The 22613-nt window shown below is 39.6% G+C and overlaps 2 protein-coding genes across 8 annotated transcripts in view; one reads left to right on the forward strand and one right to left on the reverse strand.

The window, feature by feature from the left end:
* Window positions 1-14664, forward strand: part of TAX1BP1 (Tax1 binding protein 1) — a 31042-nt gene extending 16378 nt beyond the window's left edge. For all 6 annotated transcript variants that reach the window (XM_053359783.1, XM_053359786.1, XM_053359787.1 and 3 more), the window contains 7 exons: window positions 1790-1936; window positions 2763-2888; window positions 4243-4314; window positions 8416-8596; window positions 8894-9042; window positions 12473-12558; window positions 13564-14664. In XM_053359783.1, the coding sequence (XP_053215758.1) occupies window positions 1790-1936; window positions 2763-2888; window positions 4243-4314; window positions 8416-8596; window positions 8894-9042; window positions 12473-12558; window positions 13564-13765 (963 nt within the window). In that variant the 3' untranslated portion in view covers window positions 13766-14664. The remainder of the gene's footprint in view (window positions 1-1789; window positions 1937-2762; window positions 2889-4242; window positions 4315-8415; window positions 8597-8893; window positions 9043-12472; window positions 12559-13563) is intronic.
* Window positions 14457-22613, reverse strand: part of JAZF1 (JAZF zinc finger 1) — a 125138-nt gene continuing 116981 nt past the window's right edge. The window contains exons 4-5 of one of the 2 annotated variants that reach the window (XM_053359791.1): window positions 19723-19892; window positions 14457-14797 (exon numbers count right to left, since the gene is read on the reverse strand). In XM_053359791.1, the coding sequence (XP_053215766.1) occupies window positions 14681-14797; window positions 19723-19892 (287 nt within the window). In that variant the 3' untranslated portion in view covers window positions 14457-14680. Of the gene's footprint in view, window positions 14798-16829; window positions 18050-19722; window positions 19893-22613 lie in introns of those variants that run through there. The other variant, XM_053359790.1, reaches the window with a different exon arrangement.

Consider the following 22613-nt stretch of genomic DNA (forward strand, 5'->3'; position numbering starts at 1 on the left):
AGGATTGTGCACCCATCTCACTTAAGAGGCCGGGGGCCAGCGCTGTCCGGAGACACTTCCAGGTCACGTGGCCAGCGTGACAAAGCTGCTCTGGCGAGCCAGCACCAGCGCAGCACACGGAAACGCCGTTTACCTTCCCGCTAGAAAGCGGTACCTATTTATCTACTTGCACTTTAGGGGTGCTTTCGAACTGCTAGGTGGGCAGGAGCTGGGACCGCATATGGGAGCTCACCCCGCCGCGGGGATTCGAACCGCCGACCATGCGATCGGCAAGCCCTAGGTGCTGAGGATTTACCCACAGTGCCACCCGCGTCCCTCCACCGTACTAGTCTAGAACACAGTAATTGCATTGCAGTGAAGAGATCCAGTGAAATGTTAGCACAAGGAGTTGATCTTGTGTGAACATCAGCAAGCAAGCTTAACTGTTACAAAATATGATAGCAAGTTGTCTAGGCAGTTGAAATATATCTTTCGCATTATACCTATTGGATTTGCCTGTTGTGCAAACAGACTCGTGCAGGCAGAATGGAGGGGAGAAGCGGGGGGGGGGGAGCGAAGCTTGAAGAAGGGTTGGAACTTGATCCTGCCAGAGGCCAGGCTGCCATCCAGGGAGATTTAAATGAGGCCGACGAGGCTGACGGAGAGAAAGGGTGCTTTTCTTTCCGATTTCCCCCCTCTCGCGTGTGTGCCTATGCTTTGCAATCACAGCGCCTTCTCCCCCCTGCTGAACAATTGAGTTGATTCTGGCTGCTTCTGTTGGTGTCCCCCCTTCCTGGGGACATTTAATGAAATCCAGGGACATTCTGGGGACAGAATTTGTCCGGGGACCCATTTGCAGATCTGGGGACCAGGGACGTCTGGTAACCCTAGCTTAGAGTGTTTCTTGCAATTTCTATTCAGATTCGCCAATCTAGGAATGGCCAACATACAGGCCAAATGTTGAATGAGGCCCCCAATATCTTTTGGGTAGCCTGCAGCTTTCACGGTCAAATAAACAATTTTAATGTAAGTCTCCCACATAGGCATGGGAGCAGAACATGCCCCCACCTTGGTATAGGTGTATGCATTGCATTTGACATTTATTTTTTTAATTTGGAGAGTTTGAAAAATTGCTCCTTATACTTGGCTAACCATCTACTGGCCATTCAGGTAGGTGAGTCTTATCTCCGATCTTGGTGTTAAGCAACACAGTGCTAAGATAAGAGATAACAGGTCTGTGTACCTGGTGTGATACAGTGTCAGGTCATGAGCCAAATTCATTGATTTAGCAGGGTTAATTTGACCTGTACGCCAGTAGTTCTCCAGAACATGGCATTTGAATAGTATCCTAATGGTTAATGTTTATAGGCAGCCTTTTGAACCAACTGAGTTGATTAGACTTAATACAGGATGCATCTCAGTTGCAGTTTTCATCTATTATGTGCTATGGAAGAGAGCCTATTGACTGCTGGGACATTTTTTTGTTAAAGGATTGGCTTTGTCTGGTAAACGTTCCCAGAATGACTCCTGTTATAGCATAATTGAAACTGAGTGGGTGTGTGCCCAGTTAATGCCTGGCTGGGAAACAGTTAATGGCTTCATACAACTTGCACTAAACTTTCCAGAGAAAAAGCAAGGCATATAAGAAAAGTAGTTACTCTTATCTCATTTCAACAAGAAAAAATGACAATTTGACGTCAGCAGAAGTAATTTCTTATTTATCACTTTAAAAAATCTGTAGTACTAAGAAAAAGCAGAATTATTTTGAAGAATAAACACACTTTTATTGATGATCATTCTGTTGTTAAAGGAAACTTCCAGCACTGTAGAGAAGGAACTACGCAGAGAAGTTGAAGACTTAAAGCTCCGCCTGCAGATGGCTGCTGATCATTACAAGGAAAAATTCAAAGAATGCCAGAAACTGCAAAAACAAGTCAATAAGCTTATTGACCAAACAGTGAGTAGCATTTGTGAATATGTAATATTTACACACTCAGTCTTTTTAAAATCAGTTGACTACTGTGGGAGAAATAGAATATTTTTACAGGGAAATACGTAACTTTTTTTTATTATCCACAATGGCTATTCTCTGCCTAGGAGGGAATGCTCTTTTTAAAGATGCTTGCTATGACTCATGCATGGATTATCTCAAAAAGGTGTCTTTAGCCAGATAGCAGTTTTAATATGTAGATTAAAATACCTGTTGAATTAGGAGAAATGGAAAAATGATGAATAAGAAGAGCCTGAAAGCATGAAGCGTCATGATGGATTCTCTTGAAATAGATTATGTCTAAATAGCTAGTACCAATTGAGGAATTGTATATATCAGTTCTTCTACCCGCAAGGGTAACATGTTCACATTTCTCCCCCACCTCGGCTTGCTTTACTAGTTCCTTAGAAGTTGGTTCATAAACGGCTCTGCTGTGTATTGGAGTGTAATGTACATTCTCTTTGGCCTTCTGAATGTAAGGTGTTCTTGAGAGTAGCAAAGCTTCATGGAGTGTATTTGTAACGCCGCCCCCCTCCCCTCCAAAAATGAAACAACTTTTATAGAGAGATAAACAGCTATGTTTCGAAAGAACTGTGGAGAAAATACTAAATCACACAGAAGCATTTTCATTGCTTTGATTCTTTATCTAGGCCCACAAAATAGGAGCCAATATGATTGGATAACAAATGAGGAAACCAGCTGGCAGCTTTTATTTAAAGAAGCTGCAATGCATGTGAAAGGGCCAGTGAAATCTGCAGGGTTGTGAAATGTTGACTAATAATTTTATCTGCAGGACGAGAAATTGAAATGCAGTGTCTATGCTGATGAACTGGCTAAGTTGGAGCTGAAATGGAAGGAGCAAGTGAAAATTAGTGAGAGTGTGAAGCAACAGCTGGCTGCAGTAGAAGACCAGTATCTAGTAAGTCTGACTCTTCGTTTAACAGTGGTACCTAAACATTTAAAGACATACAATAATAAACAGAGATTAGCTGCTGATCATAAAGTTCTTAAATGCATTGTACAAAGCCGTTAATTAAAAATAATTAATTCACTTTATGGAGAGCTTTGTTGACTCGGATTTTTGTTGCGCATTATTTCTCCTGGAAATATTCTTGGCTGAATATGCTAGCTTTTTCTTACCTGTATTGTCCTCTGGAATAGAGGTTGATTGTATATAGTAGCATATGTGATTGTACTGTTAGCAGCTACCCTTTTCAGCATTATACCATGAAGCCTGAAAATTCTACTCGAAATCAACATGGTTCTTTCTAGCGATAGAAAAATTGACATGGTGCACAAGTTGGGTTTGTTTCTACTTTTGGTGATTAATAGTACTTATGCATATTAAAGGTGCCTTTATTGCCAAGAACTGAATCTTGCCCCCACACCTAAGATTAAAGAGTCAGATGGCACCTCCATTTTGAAGAAAGGGGAGGAAATGAAGAATCATTGCCTAAATTGAGGCAATGCCCAAATCTGTCTGATAGAGTTGAACACTAACTAAAGTACTCTAAGATGGGGTTACACCCCTCCTCACCAGAACTGAGCCAGCAAGTGAAAGGAGGTTCAATCTGCTCACCTATTCCTCATCCACAGAAATGTATTAACAGCATTACTGCTCTGCTCTCTTAACCCATATTCCTCCTCTCCAGAGACAGGCAATATCCAGCAATATCTCACTGTTACTCCCTGTCTTCTACACCCCCCACTTCTGAAATAAAGGGATGAGGAGATAGGTTTGTCAGGTCCTGCCTCTCATGCAAGAACTGCAAGCTTCATATTGTCCAAAGGGCTGCTGTGTAATTTTGTGTGTGACGTAGATTGGTTGGAAACAGCAGGAGAGGGATTGTGAGAATTCAGCTCATTTACAGTAATAGGAAGAGAGAGCTCCTTCCCACTCTCCAGTCCCCTAAAAGGTTGCTACGTTTTCACCTTAAGGGCCTGACAAGATTTTAGAAACTGATAGGTGACAGAAGAATCATCCAAAAAAGTAGGGAAGTGCATGAAAACCCAGTTGAACAAACTGATTCAGTAGATGGAGGAATTGATACCACAATCTGTTGGCCAAATGAAGGACTTGATTCTGCACTGCTGCTGATCAAAACTTTATTGACAACTGTAATAGTGATGTAAATGATTATTTGTGTGTAATTTATGCTGTTACGGAACATCGGACTGCAATCTTTAATCAGAAGAAAATTTCATTATAAGTATAGGTGAGGAATAGCTGTGCATTGCCTAACATGGTTTGTTTGAACTTTTGTATTAAATAGGTGCAATTGGCCGAAAAGGACAGACAGATAAATGAGCTGACATCCCATTTGGGAATCCTCAGCAGAGAAAAGGTACTGATTAAATGTTACAAGTTGGTGAGCTGCTTCCATTGGAGATGGTTTGGAGCTGTTGCTGTGCAAATGAAGCTGCTTCAAGAGTGGGAAGGCTGCCTATAGAAACCAGGAATTGTTAGCAAAAACATACTATGGGAAATGTTCAATTGGAGTTTATAGAAGTGTTTATGTACCATTCTCTCACAAAATATTAGGGAAGGTATAGCAACATTAAAACAAAAAATGTATAAAAGATATATTAAAATGATTGGTTACTCAGGAAAAACAATTGCATAGGGCAGTCAGCATGAATTTTTCAAGAGATGTCTGAAGGTCAAAAACAAGTATGCCTTCTGAATCTCTGCTGGAAGTGTGTTCCACAGCATAAGACCCAGCAGCACTAAATGCCTGACCTCTGGTTTAAGCCAGTTGGGCCTCTGTAACATTAACAGTGCTGCTTTAGACGTTCACGGTGATTGAACTTGAACATAGGGCTCAGGCACTCCTTAAGGACCCATGTTGTTCAGGTCTTTGTACATCAGCAAAGGTTTGAGGTGAAAATATGGTCATTTCACTTTTAAATGTTGACCATCTGAAGACACTTTGCTGTGCAAACTGTGAGAAGACAGGGCAGTCGTTAGCAGAATTTGCGTGCCATACCCAGTACAGGGCTGGACTGAAATGTCCCACCCCTGTTCACCAGACCTTTTGTAGATGACAAATTGAGGTGGTGGCGGAGAAGAGGTTAGCAATTTTCACGGGTGGATAAAACTTGCTGTGGTGTTATTAGAGCTTTTTAAAAAGCTTTGCAAAAATGCTGCTTGTAGCATCACCATGTCCATTCTTTTTGAAAACAAAAAACAGGAACTTTGCAAAATGCCTCTCTTATCCCAGAATGCTATGGCTCTCTGCAGAATGATGGCGTGCCAGTGGCAGCCTTCCACAGAGAGGGCTGATAACATTTTGCTGCTACCACTCATGACATTTTGCATAGGTGTTTCTCTTTAAGGAAAAGGTCTGCCCTGCCACAAAAAAAGAAGAGGGAGAGGGGAAAGACTTGCCATTAATTACCATGGCCAGCCCTTAAGTGCTCCTTTTTGCCCATCTCAAATGTACCCCTTGAAAATTGCAGCTCTTCTTTGGTGGGTGGCTATAAGATCGAGAGAGTAGCTTCAATGCAGGTTTTTCCCAGCCAATAGTTTTTAGAAAAGGCCATAGTTTGTCAGAATTAGTAATTGGTTGCAAACTACATTATGTGAAACAAGGAAGAAATGAATTCAGATACAGTTGAAAGAAAGTTAAGAATGCATAAGCATTGAAATAGCTGAGATGAGAATAGTTCTCTGGACTGTTTTCTATACTGTCACGTGAGAAACCAAATGTGCTGCCTAAAGATATTCTACATTTTTATAAGGGTTTCAGAGGCTGATCACAATCCACTAATAATTCCTGCCTCCTTATACTATCTAGTATACTATCTAGTATAAGGAACAGAAAATCCAGACAGCCCCAGTGCATATACATAGGTAGAAATGTTTGGTTTTTTAGATGGTGTTCTTCTGATCCTAGATGGATTTATCTGTTGCCCAAGTTTAAGCAGTTCTTTATGCACTGTGTTTAGTGTTTAACAAGTGGTGACAGTTCCATATTAATTTCAACATTAATAAAGATTAAAAATAAAATGTAGCTCCAATTAATTCTAAAAGGAACTAAGGAGTAATCATACCCATATGTTGACTAGATTTAGGGATTACAGAAAAATCAAAGGCTAAGTATTATGTATAAATGGGGACTAAGTAATTTTATAGGTTTGAGGATAGCAGAAATAAATGTGTTTAGCATTTCCTCTTGGGTAAAGTTTGTAAACAAATGTATAATGGAATATAAATTGGGAAGCAATAGAATGCACTCTGTTTAACCTTTTAACAATCTAGTCTTTTCTGGAAATGCATAGATACTTGAACAAAAGCCTTTAAGTACAATCACCATTGTTGGAACTGTGTGTTTAAGATGATTCTCTTCTGCTTAGCTTTATCAAAACACCATTTTTATTTAGGTTCGTTAAAACTTAAAAGAATTGTTGTACTGCATACTTCCATAAAGATGATATCTTTGTGATGTTCAAATACCCTTTTGTTATGATAAACAATAACACACAGCTAGGAACTATCAACTTTAAAATCTGTGGATCTAAGAAATGTGCGGGCAGCCCTTGTTTGATTTCTTAAAAATTTCCAGTCACTTTAATCTTATATGGAACTTCTTAAGTTTTGACTTGGGAAATAAAGCAGCTGTGCTTTATGTGTGTTACTCCTTATTTTTCTTGTTTGTTACATTCAGCTAGGTTTCAAGGTATTAACTTAAAACAAAATAATTTGGCTCTGGGGAGGCTCCCAAATAGTAGCTATCTGATTTGTGGTCGAGTTGTTTTAGTCACTAGAACATATAACAAGGAGATGGAGTTCTGTAATGCTTTAAGTGTTGGCAACTTTCCAGAGCAAAACAAAGCAAATTGAGCTTACAGGCCTTCTAGTGGAATTGAAGATGTTCAGTCACCAGGATATCACAAAACCAGATAAACATTCATGTGGCATTGGGTCTTTTATGATTATTCGGTGCCTACTTAGAACCAGTAAATCTTTTAGATAAGGACGGCTTTCTAAACAAATGAAAAGGACAGAAAACCTTGTCTGTGCAGGATCCTGTTTGCCGTTTCCATTCATAAAATAGTTTTTTTGCTTTTGAGAAGATGTTGATAAAGAAAGCAGACATTGCAGCTTGCTTTTCACCCACAGGAATGTTTTCCTTTAGTTGAAAAAAGATCAGGAGAGCTTCTCCATGGTCCAGTGTTTCATCCCAATATGTGTAGGAAGTGTAAGCTCTGGCCTTAGCTGCCTAGTTCAGTAGCTAATATAAATACAGCTATAGAACCAGTAACCAAGCCCATAATGTCTGTCATTGATGGGCCTCTCTCTTCTCATATGCCCAGGAATGTTGCATGGAAGGGATGAAGGGCATATATATTCAAGCTGCACACCAGGCATAGGCAAACTCGGCCCTCCAGATGCTTTGGGACTACAACTCCCATGATCCTTAGCTTAACAGGACCAGTGGTCAGGGATGATGGGATTTGTAGTCCCAAAACATCTGGAGGGCCGAGTTTGCTGCACACATTGCTATATAGAACTGCCAGCATACTTTTTGTGACATTTGCATGCAGAAACACAGCCGCCTGTGTGTTCTCTTATTTTAGGGCAGAGTTAAAAAAAATTTGGCTATTGGCATCTACATGTGTCAATACTGTGGTACATTTTGCTCCTCCTAAGTTCCTGCTAATGACTAGTGCCAGTCCTCTACTGCCTTCAATGGTCTAGTCCTGAAATTGTTCCGTCACCTAGAGTTGAGCGAGTAAGCATTTAGATTCAAATGTCCACAAATCCTGCAGTGTATTTTGTTCACTTCAAGTACACATTTATGACAGCTGCTGCTAAGCCATTCATGTAAATTGGAGGTCATGTATCAAGCCTGATTGTTTTGCACAGCACAGTGGAGAGTGTTCTTGCAATGGTATTCTTAGCAGTCCATGTATGTGCTTTGCACAAACAGATTTCCAAGAATAATCGTAACTGGTGTTTATTTAGCTCAGATTTTTTTGGTAATTGAAACAGAGCATTAATTTGTCCATGTTAATGAATGCCACTCAAGTGGCAAACATTTATGAAATCTGTTTAAAGTCATCTTCTGCATAACATGAAACTAATGGTAGTTTGTGTAAGAAATATGAAAAAGATCATGGGAAGGGCCATAGCCCAGTGTTGGTTCAATCTACAGGTAGGAATGGGGAAAATAACCTGTATGAAACTGCAGAGCTACAGTCAGTCAGTATAGATAACTAGCTAGCTGGACCCAGTGGTCAAAGGCAGCTTCAGGTAAGCCTGAAGATTTTTTAAGACCTCTGTACAAAAACTGGGCAGTACGGAATGGAAGACCCAAGTTAGGCCATCTTTTATTCCAGACTTCAAAAGGGTTATACATTAATATACATTAATATTTATACTAATATATTTAATACTAATATATATATTTATACTTATATTAATATTTTCCACTTTTCTTTAGAGCCCTGGAAGGAGACCAGAAAATCAAACTGACAGAATCACCGAAGGACAGATTTCTCAGCATGCAGTATATTTTCTCAATACTGCTCTTACTTCAGGGGATGATGGACAGGTTCCTGCTGTGCCAACTCGGTTACCAGTACTGCAGTATGGAAACCCTTATACAGCCCAGGAAACAAGAGGTTTGGAAACTGTTCTCACCGGCTTTTGTTTTCACTGAAGAATTCCAAATGGAAATGTACACTTCCGAGCAAATGAAGTCAGTAAGCTAACTCTGGCCAATAGTCTTTAAAGGTTACAATCAACATATATTGTGTTACGAGAAAGAGGTTTATTTTTTTAAAAAGAGAATTCATTCACCTACACTCTGTCCTAGTTGTCTGTTTTACTTATTAAACTCTTGAGAAATTATTTTTGAGTGTGTTTAAGAACTCTCTGCTATATGCCACTTGGAGTTCATTGCCTGATTGTGATTGCAGATGGAGCAGATGGTGCTTTTTACCCTGATGAGATCCAAAGGCCACCTGTAAGAGCCCCCGCTTGGGAACTTGAAGACAATGTAGTGTGCAGCCAACCAGCCCGCAACCTCAGCCGGCCTGATGGTTTAGAAGATCCTGAGGATAGTAATGTAAGTGAGAAATAAAGTAACTTCTTGCTCTTTTTGAGTTTTGAGGTGCAAGCTTTCCCTTCACAAACTTACTAAGAAAATTTCTTCTCTGGAGGAGATGCTTCTTTCTGATTGACCAAATGACAAATTTTGGTCACAGCTAGTTCCTTCTAGTCACTGACCCCATCTAAATGTATGCATACACACCCCTGCCTGTTCATACACTTCTGTTCATAGACCTCGGCTATAGACCTTCTGTTCATAGACCTCTCTGCACCACGGTTGCTGTTACTAATTATTATCTATGGGCTATGCTCACTTGACAAAACACACATTGACATATAGTTACTTATCCATTTAGCAGTAGCTGTAACATGTGCACTAGGTTAACCATGTTAAATTATCCTAATTGGAAGGGGTTTCAGTGGAAATTCAGGTTGGAAATGGGAAGAAAAGTAGTAGACGTAAAGGTGAATGCCAATAGGGATGTTTTTGAAACAATAATACTTGGAAGCTAATATTACCAAACATTTAAATAGATGTTACATTACAACTACTATATGCTTATAAATCACCTACATTTTTCTAAGTGCTGTACGTAGTTAAAATACAGCATTTTGTACCTGCAGCCTGACAATCTGATGGACACAGTAGAAAAGGAAAAGGGAATGGGGAAGGAAGAGGCAAACAAGTATTTGAGTAGCTGCACTCCCAGTGGCTGATGTATGGAGCCACATTGGTCTTCCTCTTGCCATTAGGTACTTCCTGGAAAGTACAGGAAGTGCAGCCCGCCTGTGACTGTAGGTCATCTGGCAGAGTGCTTCCTTTCTGCATTTCCTGGTACATTAACAAAAGACAATTGGTATTTCCAAATACTGGAAGTCTCGTCAATAATGTAAAAGTTACTTTCTTTATGGAAATTCCTGCTTCAAACTGTGGTTATAGTCCCTTGCCCATGTAATAAATGTAAAATATTTAGGACACGAGATACAATAAACTATGGTAAACAATGCTGTTAAGTGCACGGCACAGTTTTTTGCTCCCTTTAACTTTAAGAAACACTTGAATAAGAAACATTTCTTTACAAAGTCCTATGCTCTTTGCAAGCATAGTGGTATCACGACCTACTTCTCATTTAGTCTAGTTTGCCACATTTAATTGCTATTAACCTTTGCAGAAACTGATCCGTGTTCAGACAGGCATGATTTTAGCCCTGGTGCTCAGTACCTATAATGGAGAAAAATGTATCTCTTCCTCCTGCCTTTTGCCCCCTGAGTCCATTACTGTGAATAATTAAGAAAACTGTCAGAACTTTTGCGGCCTATTTAAGGTCTTGGATGTGAGCTTAGTGCTCTTCCTTACCTTTACTTCACATTTTGCATATTTAATATGATCATTCTTGGCACAGACATTACAGATGACAAGCCCTTCTCCTCTTTAGTCATCCACTGCAGTTTAATTAGCAGAGTGTTCTTTCTAATCTATGTGCTTTGCCCTCTCGCAAACCCAAGAGGAACAGAGCTAAAGTCTTGTGCTCATTTGCTGACACAGCTTAGATTTGGTAATGAGGTAGAAGGATCCTAATATGCTCAAATGGGAACCAACTTTGGGCAAGTGTGTGCCTGTTCACAGAAGATTTTTCTTGTCTTACATCAAATAGAAGTTTTAACATCTTATCATCCTACTTTTCCTGCTTGTCAAGTGAAGATCACTTAATTGTTCCCAGCAAGGATGTTCAAACAGAAGAAATAGGATGCTAACTACCTTGCACTTGCTAACTACCTACAAATGCTTGGCAGGCACCTATAGAGTGGAGCAGATTAATATCAAAATACCCCTTCAGAAGTAAGCAAACTAAGCAGTTTGTGGCAGGAAATTTATCTTATTAGATGTAGAGCATCTAGCATAATGAGCTATCAAGAGATCAGATAAACTGCCTGGTTGCTTCCTTTTTAAGTGGAAGCACCAGTGGAATGCATGCAAGTATCCTGCACAAAAAATGTGCAATCTTGTATTCCCTTCTGTATGCTGCTGTTGACATCTATTCCTAAATCAGAATCTGCTTATGTATGTACTGTGTGCTTGAACTTACGCAATTAATCCCAGTCCTAATGTATCTGCTACAATAGGGTAGCAGGTATGCATGGAGTCCTCTTATCACATGTAAGACCTAACATTGTTGGGGATATGCATATACATAAAATGCCTGCAATCCCTTCACTTTTAAAAAAATTAGTGTAAAAAACCTGTTAATCAGATGTACGGCCTGTGAATGTATGCTCAAATCTCCCTGTCAGTGTCTTCTGAATAGTGGCTAAGAGCATGCACCAAATTGCCAATATTGAGTTTATGTGAATGATAAAAGTACATCTGGAATAACATTCTGTGGACTATCTCTAAAAATATATCTGGGATAGTATACTTTGCTAATTTGTTAGCTGCTGCCATAACATTTTTATATGGGTAATAAACACCTGTAACAGGTTGGAGCAGGCTTCCTCAACCTTGGCCCTCCAGATGTTTTGAGACTACAATTCCCATCATCCCTGACCACTGGTCTTGCTAGCTAGGGATCATGGAAGTTGTAGGCCAAAAACATCTGGAGGGCTGAGGTTGAGGAAGCCTGGGTTGGAGCAAAAAGGAAAAATATTAACGAGCCTTTGTATCTTATTAGTTGATCTGAAAAAATAATTCTTGTTAGTTACATCACAAATGTTTCCAAATGTCAAGACACTCACGTAGTTGGTTTTGCAAAACAGGCAAAAATAAAGAAAACACCTCAAATCCTCTTTCAAATGTGGTATTGCTTGAGCACTTATATATTCATGTTGATTTGCTGAAATTTGAAATTACTTGAGCACAGGAATACATTTTGTAGAGTTCTTAAAAGCTTTCTCTGCTAGAAGCTCTAGGGCATGCCTTGGTGTAGTGATCTTACAAGTGCCAACTGCAGCTGTGTATGTGCTGTTGGTGCTCGTGAAACGAGCACAACTGACAGTGATGATGAGAGGAGCCAGCCAGATAGGATGATTCAGTAGTAGTTGGGCCTGACTGCAAGGTGACATACATGACTTGTTGGATAGGCTGCAGTGGCACATCTAGCCCACTAAAAAAACTTAGTCATTGGGAAGAAGTCGTCTTGTGGCACCAAATCAATGACTTCTTCCCACCTCTTGTATTTCTTGCAGATAAATGTTTTATCATTTGAACTTTTTTTTAATTTAGCAGTATGTGAAATGAAATTTTGGCTTAATATGGTGCCCTCTGTCTTTATTTCAAAGAGGGTTTGCTTTGTACCTAGGCTCCAGCTATTCTTATTGGGGTGAAGAATAAGAATGAAGAATTTTTGATTTGTCAGTTGATGGAGAGAAATACATTAGCTATATATAAAAATGAATGAGATAATATATGAGATATATATGAGATAAAAAGCCAACCGTTTTACTTTCAGGATGATGAGGCAAGCGCACCTTCTGCTCCGGAGCCACCAAACCTCGGCTTACAAGAACGTGGAACAGGCTTTTGTTTTGATTCCAGGTAAGGTAGTTTCTTATAGGTGAAAGTGGTGTCAGGCATATAGTAATGTTGGAGCCATCATTTACGCTTTCCTGCAACATTCCACTATCATGGCATGTTGAAAGAAATGAAAGGTTCCGTTGGGATGGGCAATATCTCATGCCATGGCCTAAGCAGTTCTCTGGATCACAACTTTTTAACTTGAAAATGGGAACATTGGACTTTTGGTTCCAAAAAATGTTCGCAAACCTGAACAATTCTGGGTTTGTGGCATTCGGGAGCTGATTTGTTTGACAGCTAAGCTGTTCGAGAACCAAGGTACCACTGTACCACCACTATTTTGTGATACATTTTTAAAACAAAACAAAACAAAAAGACTGCAGTTTCAATTTGGTACACATTGTTCTAGCTGTAGAAACAAAGTGGAAAGGGGAAAGAGTTTGTTGGAGCTATTTTCTCAAATACGAGTCAGGCTTGAATGATTCACTCCCACTAATTATTTGGGCTGGTTTTAATTTGTGACGAAAGCTAAATTGTCTGGTTAGATTTGGAGGCTCTGTTTACAGCAGAATGTTAACATCTTGGGTTGTTGTTTTTTAATAATCATTTTAAAGACACATCAACCCCTGCTTTCCTCCATTTTATATGCAGTAAAGAGATCATATACCTGAGGCATTTAAAAGGAGACTTAGTGCACAAAAGCTAAACACTGTTGGGGGTATGTGCTTTAATCCTGTGGAAAACAACTTTGTTAAGCTGGATGGCATGCAAGTATCAAAATTCAGTTGCAAGGTTGGGGCGGGGGGAGGCTCTCTATGCTAAAAGTGATAATTATGACTATAGCTTTCTTACCTGCCCTTTACCATGAGATCTCAGGGCAGGTTACAGCAATTTAAAAACAGTATGTAAACTACATAATAGGTGTCTCACACAGCTGTGGGAAAGAATTCCACAATTTAGGGGTGCCACAGGGAATGCTGGCAGTGGAAGAACTCAAATGGTTGTTCTTTCCTCTTTTATCCCAAGTTTTGTGCACATCAAGAAGTGTCCCCTATGTGAAGTGATGTTTCCTCCTAACTATGATCAGAGCAAGTTTGAAGAACATGTTGAGAGTCACTGGAAGGTGTGTCCCATGTGCAGCGAACAGTTCCCTCCTGACTATGACCAGCAGAGCTTTGAAAGACACGTACAGACACACTTTGATCAGAATGTTTTGAATTTTGACTAGTTTGAGGCATCTGAATGCAGATTAGTTTAGACAAAACTTGAATGAGCGAATTCTGTAAGAGAAGAGTACACAGCCGTCATAACATGTTGTTTAAAGGCTACTTTCAGTACAGTGCTTTGGCCTATTAGCAAGTATTGGGCTAGCCTTCTTTGATCTAGCATACACCCAGAACTGTTATAATATCTATCAGTATTTATTCCCTGGCTGACAAAATGCATAAGAACACAGGAAATGCACAGACTTGTTCAGAAACCTCCTCAGTCGAGTTTGTAGTAGTGGCAAGTGTACAGAATGACTTGATTTTGCTCTTGCATTTGCTTATGATTAGATATTAAAATTCTCATTCCATGATAATAAAATGAGGTTTCTCGGTAATCTTGTGTGTATCCTTCATATGATTGTTGATTCTGAAAGTTTAACATAATTTATCCAACAAAAATATAGTTTTTTACATCTCTGTCAGAAATGTAGTTGCTTTGAGAGACATGCTTGCACAACACCCTTACAGCAACATTCACTTTTGCATAACTATTATCTCTTGCAAATGTCAAGTACACTAGTAATCTGTTAAAAGTTCTGCATTTAGGTCTGCTAGAAAATAATTGTATAAAAATCTCTACCATTAGGCTTCATTTGTATTCAGCAGATTTTTAACATGTGTTATGTAGCACCCCCATTCCTTTTTCCTGGATTGTTTTTAGCAAGTTGTGTTCATAGGGACTAAGATTTCTAGAATCTTCTGCATTCTGCTTTGCACATTTTCCCCATTAAATTTGTGGTGTGTATATTTAAAACACTATATTTTTGAAGCTTAAACTTTAGTAAGTAATTTGATCCTTTTGGATAAAATTCACTTTTCCATCTGTTGTACAATAGTCAAATTAAAGACAAAAACTAAATATGGATCATGAGTCTTTATTTGGCACCCTTGTGTGTTTCTGAAGCTCCTTTAGTTGTGACTGACATGGCCTCCATTGTAGCTTTTTTTTTAGGGGCAGAGGGGGTTGCAGATGGAGAAATTGCCATTGTCCCCTGTGGGAATGAAAATGTCTTGGGATTAAGCCATTGTTTACTTAAGACTTCATTGCTACTGAGAAAAATGTGTAGTATTTTTGTGATGTGTTTGTCTCTTCTAGAATTTCACTTTCTGAGTAAGTTATCTTGGTTAGTGATCCAATCTGTCTCAAGCGTAGCTAAGTAAGAGCAGGCCATGAACTAGCACGATCCCATTACCCCTTCCTTTCCTAGCTCAATAATGTTGTTTCACACCAAGGTACACATAATAATGGTTTGCCAATTGTTTCCTAGTTATGATGGGAATTTGGATTAGAAAACACTGGCCAAGTCTAGAAAGAGAAGAGGAGGAAATCTACAAACTTACAGCCTTATGACTGTAATAAAAACCAGCCCTGATTGAGATTTTTGCAAGCCTGCCCACCTAACCGTTACTGTTTTACCACTATCTCAGTCTTGTTAAACTGCAAATCTCTTGTATGATTTGGGTAATGTACAACATGCTCTTTACAGATCAAAGCAATGAAAGATAATGAAGCAGCATCTAATTTTTTTCCTGGGTCGGAGGCAATTTATTAAATGTGGTTCAATGTACATTATAAGCAGCTTTAATGGAAAGAAAATGGTATGCACTTTGTGGTGCTTAGTTCTAAAACAAACCTCTTGTGACTTCCAAACTTAATGAACTTTGTCCCCAACAAAATATAGGAAAATATAATTTAAAGCACATTATCACAGACACAGTACAATACATTCACTATACACAGTATAACAAAATAGTCCCATTTTTACCTGTTTTAATAAATAGCAAGTTGATTGTAATAGTGGAAAAGGGAATGACATGCAACATTTTGCTTATCTGTTCAGTAGGGTTAGCCTGCCTTCATTTACTGAGAGCAGAGCGAAATGACACTGAAGTAAAACATTAGATGCTGTGTAGTTGAGCTTTGAGTGCAAGCAATAGATTCTTATGTCTGGGTCAACTATTACCCCAGCCTTTCCCAACCTGGTGCTCTCTGGGTGTTTTTGATTAAAACACCCATCGGTCTCTGGCTGAGGGCAGGTGCAGTTCAAAACATCTACAGAGCACCTGGTTGTAGAAGGCTGCTTTACATGGGCTATAGAATGTACTTTTCTGAATATGGTTGAGGGTGGTTTGTTTTTAAAGAGGCTTTGTTTGAAATTCTTTTTGACCCTCATTATGAGAGATTCAGAAGTTCTGAAAAATCTTCTTAAATTAAAGATTGAGGGGCAAGGGCTTATTTGTTCTAAAAGAATGAAGACTTGCATTTCCCATGTAATATACATATATAAATACTTAAGTACACAGAAGAGGATTACCTTTAAAACTTAACGTTTTCTCATGAGGGTGACAACCTCTCAATTTTAACAACGTAGGGTTGTATCCAACTGGCATAGTTGGAGTAGATGCAATGGAATGAGGGATGCAAGTAGAAGAAGAAGAAGAAGAAGAGTTTGGATTTGATATCCCGCTTTATCACTACCCAAAGGAGTCTCAAAGCGGCTAGCATTCTCCTTTCCCTTCCTCCCCCACAACAAACACTCTGTGAGGTGAGTGGGGCTGAGAGACTTCAAAGAAGTGTGACTGGCCCAAGGTCACCCAGCAGCTGCATGTGGAGGAGCGGAGACACGAACCCGGTTCCCCAGATTACGAGACTACCGCTCTTAACCACTACACCACCCTGGCTCAAGTTGCTTATGACTAAAATGAATTGGGGTCATTGGGTCTACTCCAAGTTTGACATAAGTGGATACAACCTGTAGCTTTGCATACTACCTAAACTGTTAACTTTCACTTACACAAGAGGACAATAATGAAGGCAGGAGAGCATCAAATAAACAAAGCATTCAGGTATGGTCCAGACACAAGTATCTCTCTGATAGATCTATCATCTATCAGATCTATCATCGAGTACCTGATTCAAGAAGCACTTCATTTCAGTAAGGCTCATGATGTCTCATAGTTCGGAAATAAACTTTTAATGCTAAACTTGTGGAATGCAACAACCCACAGTAAGTTAGTTAGAAAATATATATTATATATACAAAAATCTGAAGGTACAATGTAAATGGAACTTGAAACTCCCTTAACACAAATAATGTACCTCATTAAAACATCCTAGAATTTTTTATTTGCAACCACTGGTCCGTACTAGTACAGGGGTTGCAAGAGTTGGCAATACATAAAACATTTAAATTTGTTGGCAATTGAGAACTACAAAGTGCTTTAAGAACTTCATCTAAGATGAAGGTAATTTCTCCCTCACAAATTTGCACTTTATTTCCAAATGTCTTCTAGTAGTAGATATTAAAGAAGAACGAGACCAGGAGAACTTGGTCTTCTGGAATTATGGTGGGTCTTTTAACATTATATAGCATCCTTTACAGACAGGAGTAGGAATTCTAATGCTAGAATGAATGGTTTACTAGTTCAAATGCAAAGATTTTCAGCATTTCAGAGAGCTAAAGAATTTGCAAGGTAATATAAAATACAGCAAGCACACTTTTTATGTATGTTATCTGAGTATGAAAATATTTTTAGCATATGTTAAACATTCTCTTATTTATAATTCCAATACCTAAAACCTTCCTATCCCACAGATATCTCTATTACATAAGGCATATTAACCAGGTGGATAATGGGGAATTGTTTTGGTTTTGCAAGCACATGGGAACTGATGTGTCGAATTTCTTCAATCACATTACAATCTTGAAGTTCTCAGTGCCAAGCTTTCCTCCTCCCCTTCCCCATTCTTATTTTAACACTGCAGAGCAACTAAATATACAGCATACCCTAATTCTCCTTTTGGGGGGAGGGAAATACTTCAGAAAACCTGTAGCTTTTAGCACCTTTATATCAAACTAACGTATATGGGCATGATGATTACATGTGCAAATGTACAAAATCATTAACTCTACAAAGATACATCATTCCAAAATTACAGAAAAAATTGTAAAGCATGCAATTTAAATTCTTTACGGGGTTGCTCAGTGCCTTCCCCAGAGAAGGTGGCTGTCTTCAAAATCAGCAACTGCTGGTGAGGATTCCTTGGCACATATGTGACCAGCATGTTATTGCTGCATCTTTCTGATAATCTCAGCAGACACTGGTGGGTGGAAATTGATTGTATGGTGCCGGAGACCCTGAGCTGTCTTGTAACTCTTCCCACAACGACATTTGAATGGTTTCCGCACACGTATCTGTGTTCTGTGGCCATTCTTGGCATGATATTTTATACCGTTCACATTCTGTAGGGGGAGGAGGAAGGAAGAGTATAGACTTTTAAGCTGTTCTATATTAAGTGGTCTAAGCAATAACTCTGGTTTTCAGAGTGTAAGTGTATAGTTTAGACTATAATTATATACCATTTAAGGAATAGAATTCAGCTACCAATCTAAATATATGGAAGCATGACCAGGGCAGCTTCATCCACCGTCTCAGATCGGATCATGAAATGTTCACATTTGCTACAAGTTCCTTCAGTGTGTCAAGCTTTATGCCCATTTGTTCTCTCATGAGGCCAGAGTGGCAGTTGGGGTATATACCTAGCAAATGCTCAGCTACACTACTGGTAACATCAAGAGGCAGAAATCACACCAACCTTCACAGGACAGACCCAAAGCAAATAGCCCATTCAAGCAATAGTTGAAGCACTGCTAGATCATTTTTATATCACTTTTCAAGAGCACTTAACCATCCGGCCGCTGCCATAAAACTCTACTACCAAAATAAAAGTACAGTTCAATCCTATACATGTCTACTTAGAAATAAGCCTCAGTGAGTTCAAGGTAAGTGGATATAGGATTGCAGCCTTATTAAATGGAAGCAGCTTTTTCCAACTGGGGGTATGGAAAAATGAACTTATACATAAGCTCAGTGATTTCTGCATTCCTCTATTACCCCTGTTTTATACCACGTTTTCATGTTAGATTAAATATGTGGTTTATCTTTCTGCATTCTGGTTTAAATTTCCAAGCTCAAAGTGTGAATTTCTTTATGGAAGAAACAAGTAGAATAAATGCAGAAGATTTTGGGGGGGGGGCAGGGGGCAAAGAAAAGCTGCATGAAAAGAGTATGAAAACATACATGAGGTTTTTTATGTATGTTGGCAAAACAGGAAGCAGTATTAGCCACGAATTAGTATGTGTTTTCTCTTATGGTAGAGCACTTTGTGAGTCAGCAACTTGCTGACTGCTTGTCCTTACATTCATGGTGCACAACCTAGCTTAGGCTATAGGTAGCCAACATGGTGCACTTGAAGACCATCCTTAATCTTGCAGTCCCATTGGCTGAAGCTGATGGGAGCTGGAGACCACCACATTTGACTACCTGTGGCTCAGACAGTACTCATGGATTTTTTATGAACAACAGAGTGCAGATGATAAAGTTACCTTGATTTAAAGACTTCTTAGACATTTCCCCCCTCTTAAGGCAGTGGTTCCCAACTGGTGGTCTGTACAACCCACCCAGGGTATCTGTGGCACCATTCACATAACGAAAGCTACCATAGAGATATCAAAAAATTTAAAAACCAGAGGGTCCATGGCTTGGCTTTTGAAAAACGGGAACCGCAGTACTTAACTATTTGGGAAGCACTGCACAAAGTGGGGGAAAGGGCACCTTTGATGTCCTCAGTGTTTTCTGTATTTTCAGGTGTCACATTTTTAGAGTGAATGCTTTGTTCTTCAGCATCTCGGGCAGTTTCCAATCTCCAGTTGTTTTTGGACTACAATTCCCACCATTCCTGACCACTGGCCCTGCTAGCTAGGTATGATGGGAGTTGTGGTCCAAAAGCAGCAGGAGACCCAAGTTTGGGAAACCCTGATCTACGGCTTTAGCGGTATATAATGAAATCCAGTGAAAAATAAGACACCTGCTTTCAAAGGGAAGGGTCTCGACCATGCAAAAATAGCACACTTACCTTATATCGCTTTTTACAGCCAGGGACAGGACAAGCAAAGGGTTTTTCGTCTCCTCCATTCATACACATGGAACTTAGGATAGCTTCAGAGCTGATGGCACTTTCTGTAGTCCAGGACTCATCGCTGTCTGAATCTTCATAGTCTACTTCCTCCTCATCATACTCGCTTCCTAAGAAGACAGAGCAGCGAAACAAAATAAAAAATGGGTTCAAATAAACTATAGCCGCAAGTTTCATATTTATTAGTATCCTCCAACCGTTCTCTGCCTCATCTATTGACATCCTAAGTTATATTACTAGGAGACTGGTACTTTTAATTACAAAAAATGTTTCCCATCATAGCTAGAACTTGGTAAGACACAGGATGCTTCATTTGTTTAATAATTGCTACTAACATATTACATAAACAGCTTTAGCTAGCTTCATTCTAAATATTAATCGGCAGAGCTATTTTATTGTCAGACAACCAGGGAACAGGAGGGGAGCAAGATGGAATTGCATGCTGTGCCCCCCCCATCCCTGGCCTCAAAAACCAAAGCAGGTTTTTAAGGCTTTTCCTTTACACAGTAAAACACTTGAATGGCATAATTCTCTAGATCATAAACAGTGTAAAATAATATGTTGACAAGTCTTAATACATTTACTAGCCCTCTGGAATTAATAGAAATTATAGCACGACATTAATAAGAATTATACTGTAGCAATTACAGCTGTGAAACTCACTCCCCCAGGTGTGAGGATAAATTGCATTGTGTGCTGCCCTAATACAGCATTATGTTCCAGATAAACTACAGCAGCCTTTGGAGGACCACGTGGCAAGCTTTTTAATTTTATTTTTTAAAGTTGCAATAAATATTAATAAGACTCTGTGTGGCACACATTAAAGGGAGAAGGAGAGTAACTGAGAAGGCAGAGTTTCAGTAGCCACAGTAAGTACATGAAACAAGGAGCAGTCATAAAACACGGGGGGGGGGCAGGAAAGAAAAACCCTCTCTCAAAAGGCTTGTTGCAGGCTTGGCAAGGGCTAATGTTGACATTGCAGGATGTTTCTGCCCTTGGCTGAGTCATGCGTTTTGCTCAAGCTTCAAGCCTTTCAGTCATTTCACAGCAGAACCAATAGTCAATAGCTCTCCTGCGACCTATATTTTCTCAGTAGACACATGGCAGAAGGATAACTAGATCTGGTCCAACACAGGCATAATACAGTGACTCCTAGCAAACCATGGTCTGCAAACCACAAGCCAAGTTCAGAGCACATATTCCCTTCCATTATGGGATTGATTCTCGCTTCTCTTTCCTTGTCAGCATTTAGAGTCAAACATGCACACTAACATTTCCCAAACTTGGGTCTCCAGCTGTTTTGGGACTGCAATTTCCATCATCCCTGACTACTGATCCTGCTAGCTAGGGATGATGGGAGTTGTAGTACCAAAACAGCTGGCGACCAAAATTTGGGAAACCCTGTGATGGTAAACTTGGTTAATGCCAGTCTGGTCCCCTCTGCAAATCCACTTCAAACTCTGGGTTGAAATTTTGGTTTACAGGGGAGACGATTAGCATTGATGCATCACATAGCTCCTGTATGCGTGGGCTTTCCTTTTTATTTTAATAGAACGATCTGATTCACATGTATCACTTCGCTTGTGTGGATTGAATTGCAATTAAGAAGGAAGTTCTTGGAGACAGCGAGACTCCTGCAGGGGCAACTGGTTGGATTACAATTTCCATCAGCCCCAAGAGAATGGCTAGTGGTCAACAACATCTGGAGACGCCAACCATGTTGGCCAACCCTGGACCAATGTTGTATGTTCAAGTTTCCATAGTTCTAAGTCATCTCTACATGGGGAAGCTTATCAGGAGATAGTTTCCCAGAAATGAATTTAAGATTGAGGAACGAGAGGAAATTCAAAGGCCATACTACTATTAACACGATTATGTCTTTTAAGAGATTCTTCTTTCTGCCTCGAGTATTTTGCAACGCGACTTGGAATCCTGTCAAATATGCAGCAACATGCAAACAAAGCTTTAAGAATATTAATGGCTATTAACATTTGAGAAGATTAATCCATTAAATGATTCATCTCTCTTTAGGATTTGTGTACACAACGACATTTAAGGATATATAATTCTCCCTGTTGTTTACACAGGCCTGGAAACAAAGGATGTTTTAGCCACAAACCACTACTCATTACTCATGGTGCCCATTCACTGATTTGTGTGTTCAACCAGTAGAGAGAAAGTTCATTCTTTATATGGCCCACCTGAAAAATGAGGGAACCAGCATTCCTCAAGTACATGCAACCTTTTCACCAAATACAGTGTGACGTTCACAATATTTTATGAAAGTACTCTTAATTACATATAGCTAGTATATTCATATATTACATATAGCTAGATCATGGCCACTGGTCCCATCACCTCCTGGCAAATAGAAAGGGAAGAAATGGAGGCACTGAGAGATTTTACTTTCTTGGGCTCCATGATCACTGCAGATGGTGACAGCAGTCACGAAATTAAAAGACGCCTGCTTCTTGGGAGAAGGGCAATGACAGGCCTAGACAGCATCTTGAGAAGTAGAGACATCTCCTTGCCAACAAAGGTTCGTATAGTTAAAGCTATGGTTTTCCCAGTAGTGATGTATGGAAGTGAGAGCTGGACCATAAAGAAGGCTGATCGCCAAAGAATTGATGCTTTTGAATGATGGTGCTGGAGGAGACTCTTGAGAGTCCCATGGACTGCAAGAAGATCAAACCTCTCCATTCTGAAGGAAATCAGCCCTGAGTGCTTACTGGAAGGACAGATTGTGAAGCTGAGGCTCCAGTACTTTGGCCACCTCATGAGAAGAGAAGACTCCCTGGAGAAGACCCTGATGTTGGGAAAGATGGAGGGCA

The sequence above is a fragment of the Podarcis raffonei genome, chromosome 12 (genome assembly GCF_027172205.1).
Source record: "Podarcis raffonei isolate rPodRaf1 chromosome 12, rPodRaf1.pri, whole genome shotgun sequence".
Taxonomy (NCBI): domain Eukaryota; kingdom Metazoa; phylum Chordata; class Lepidosauria; order Squamata; family Lacertidae; genus Podarcis; species Podarcis raffonei.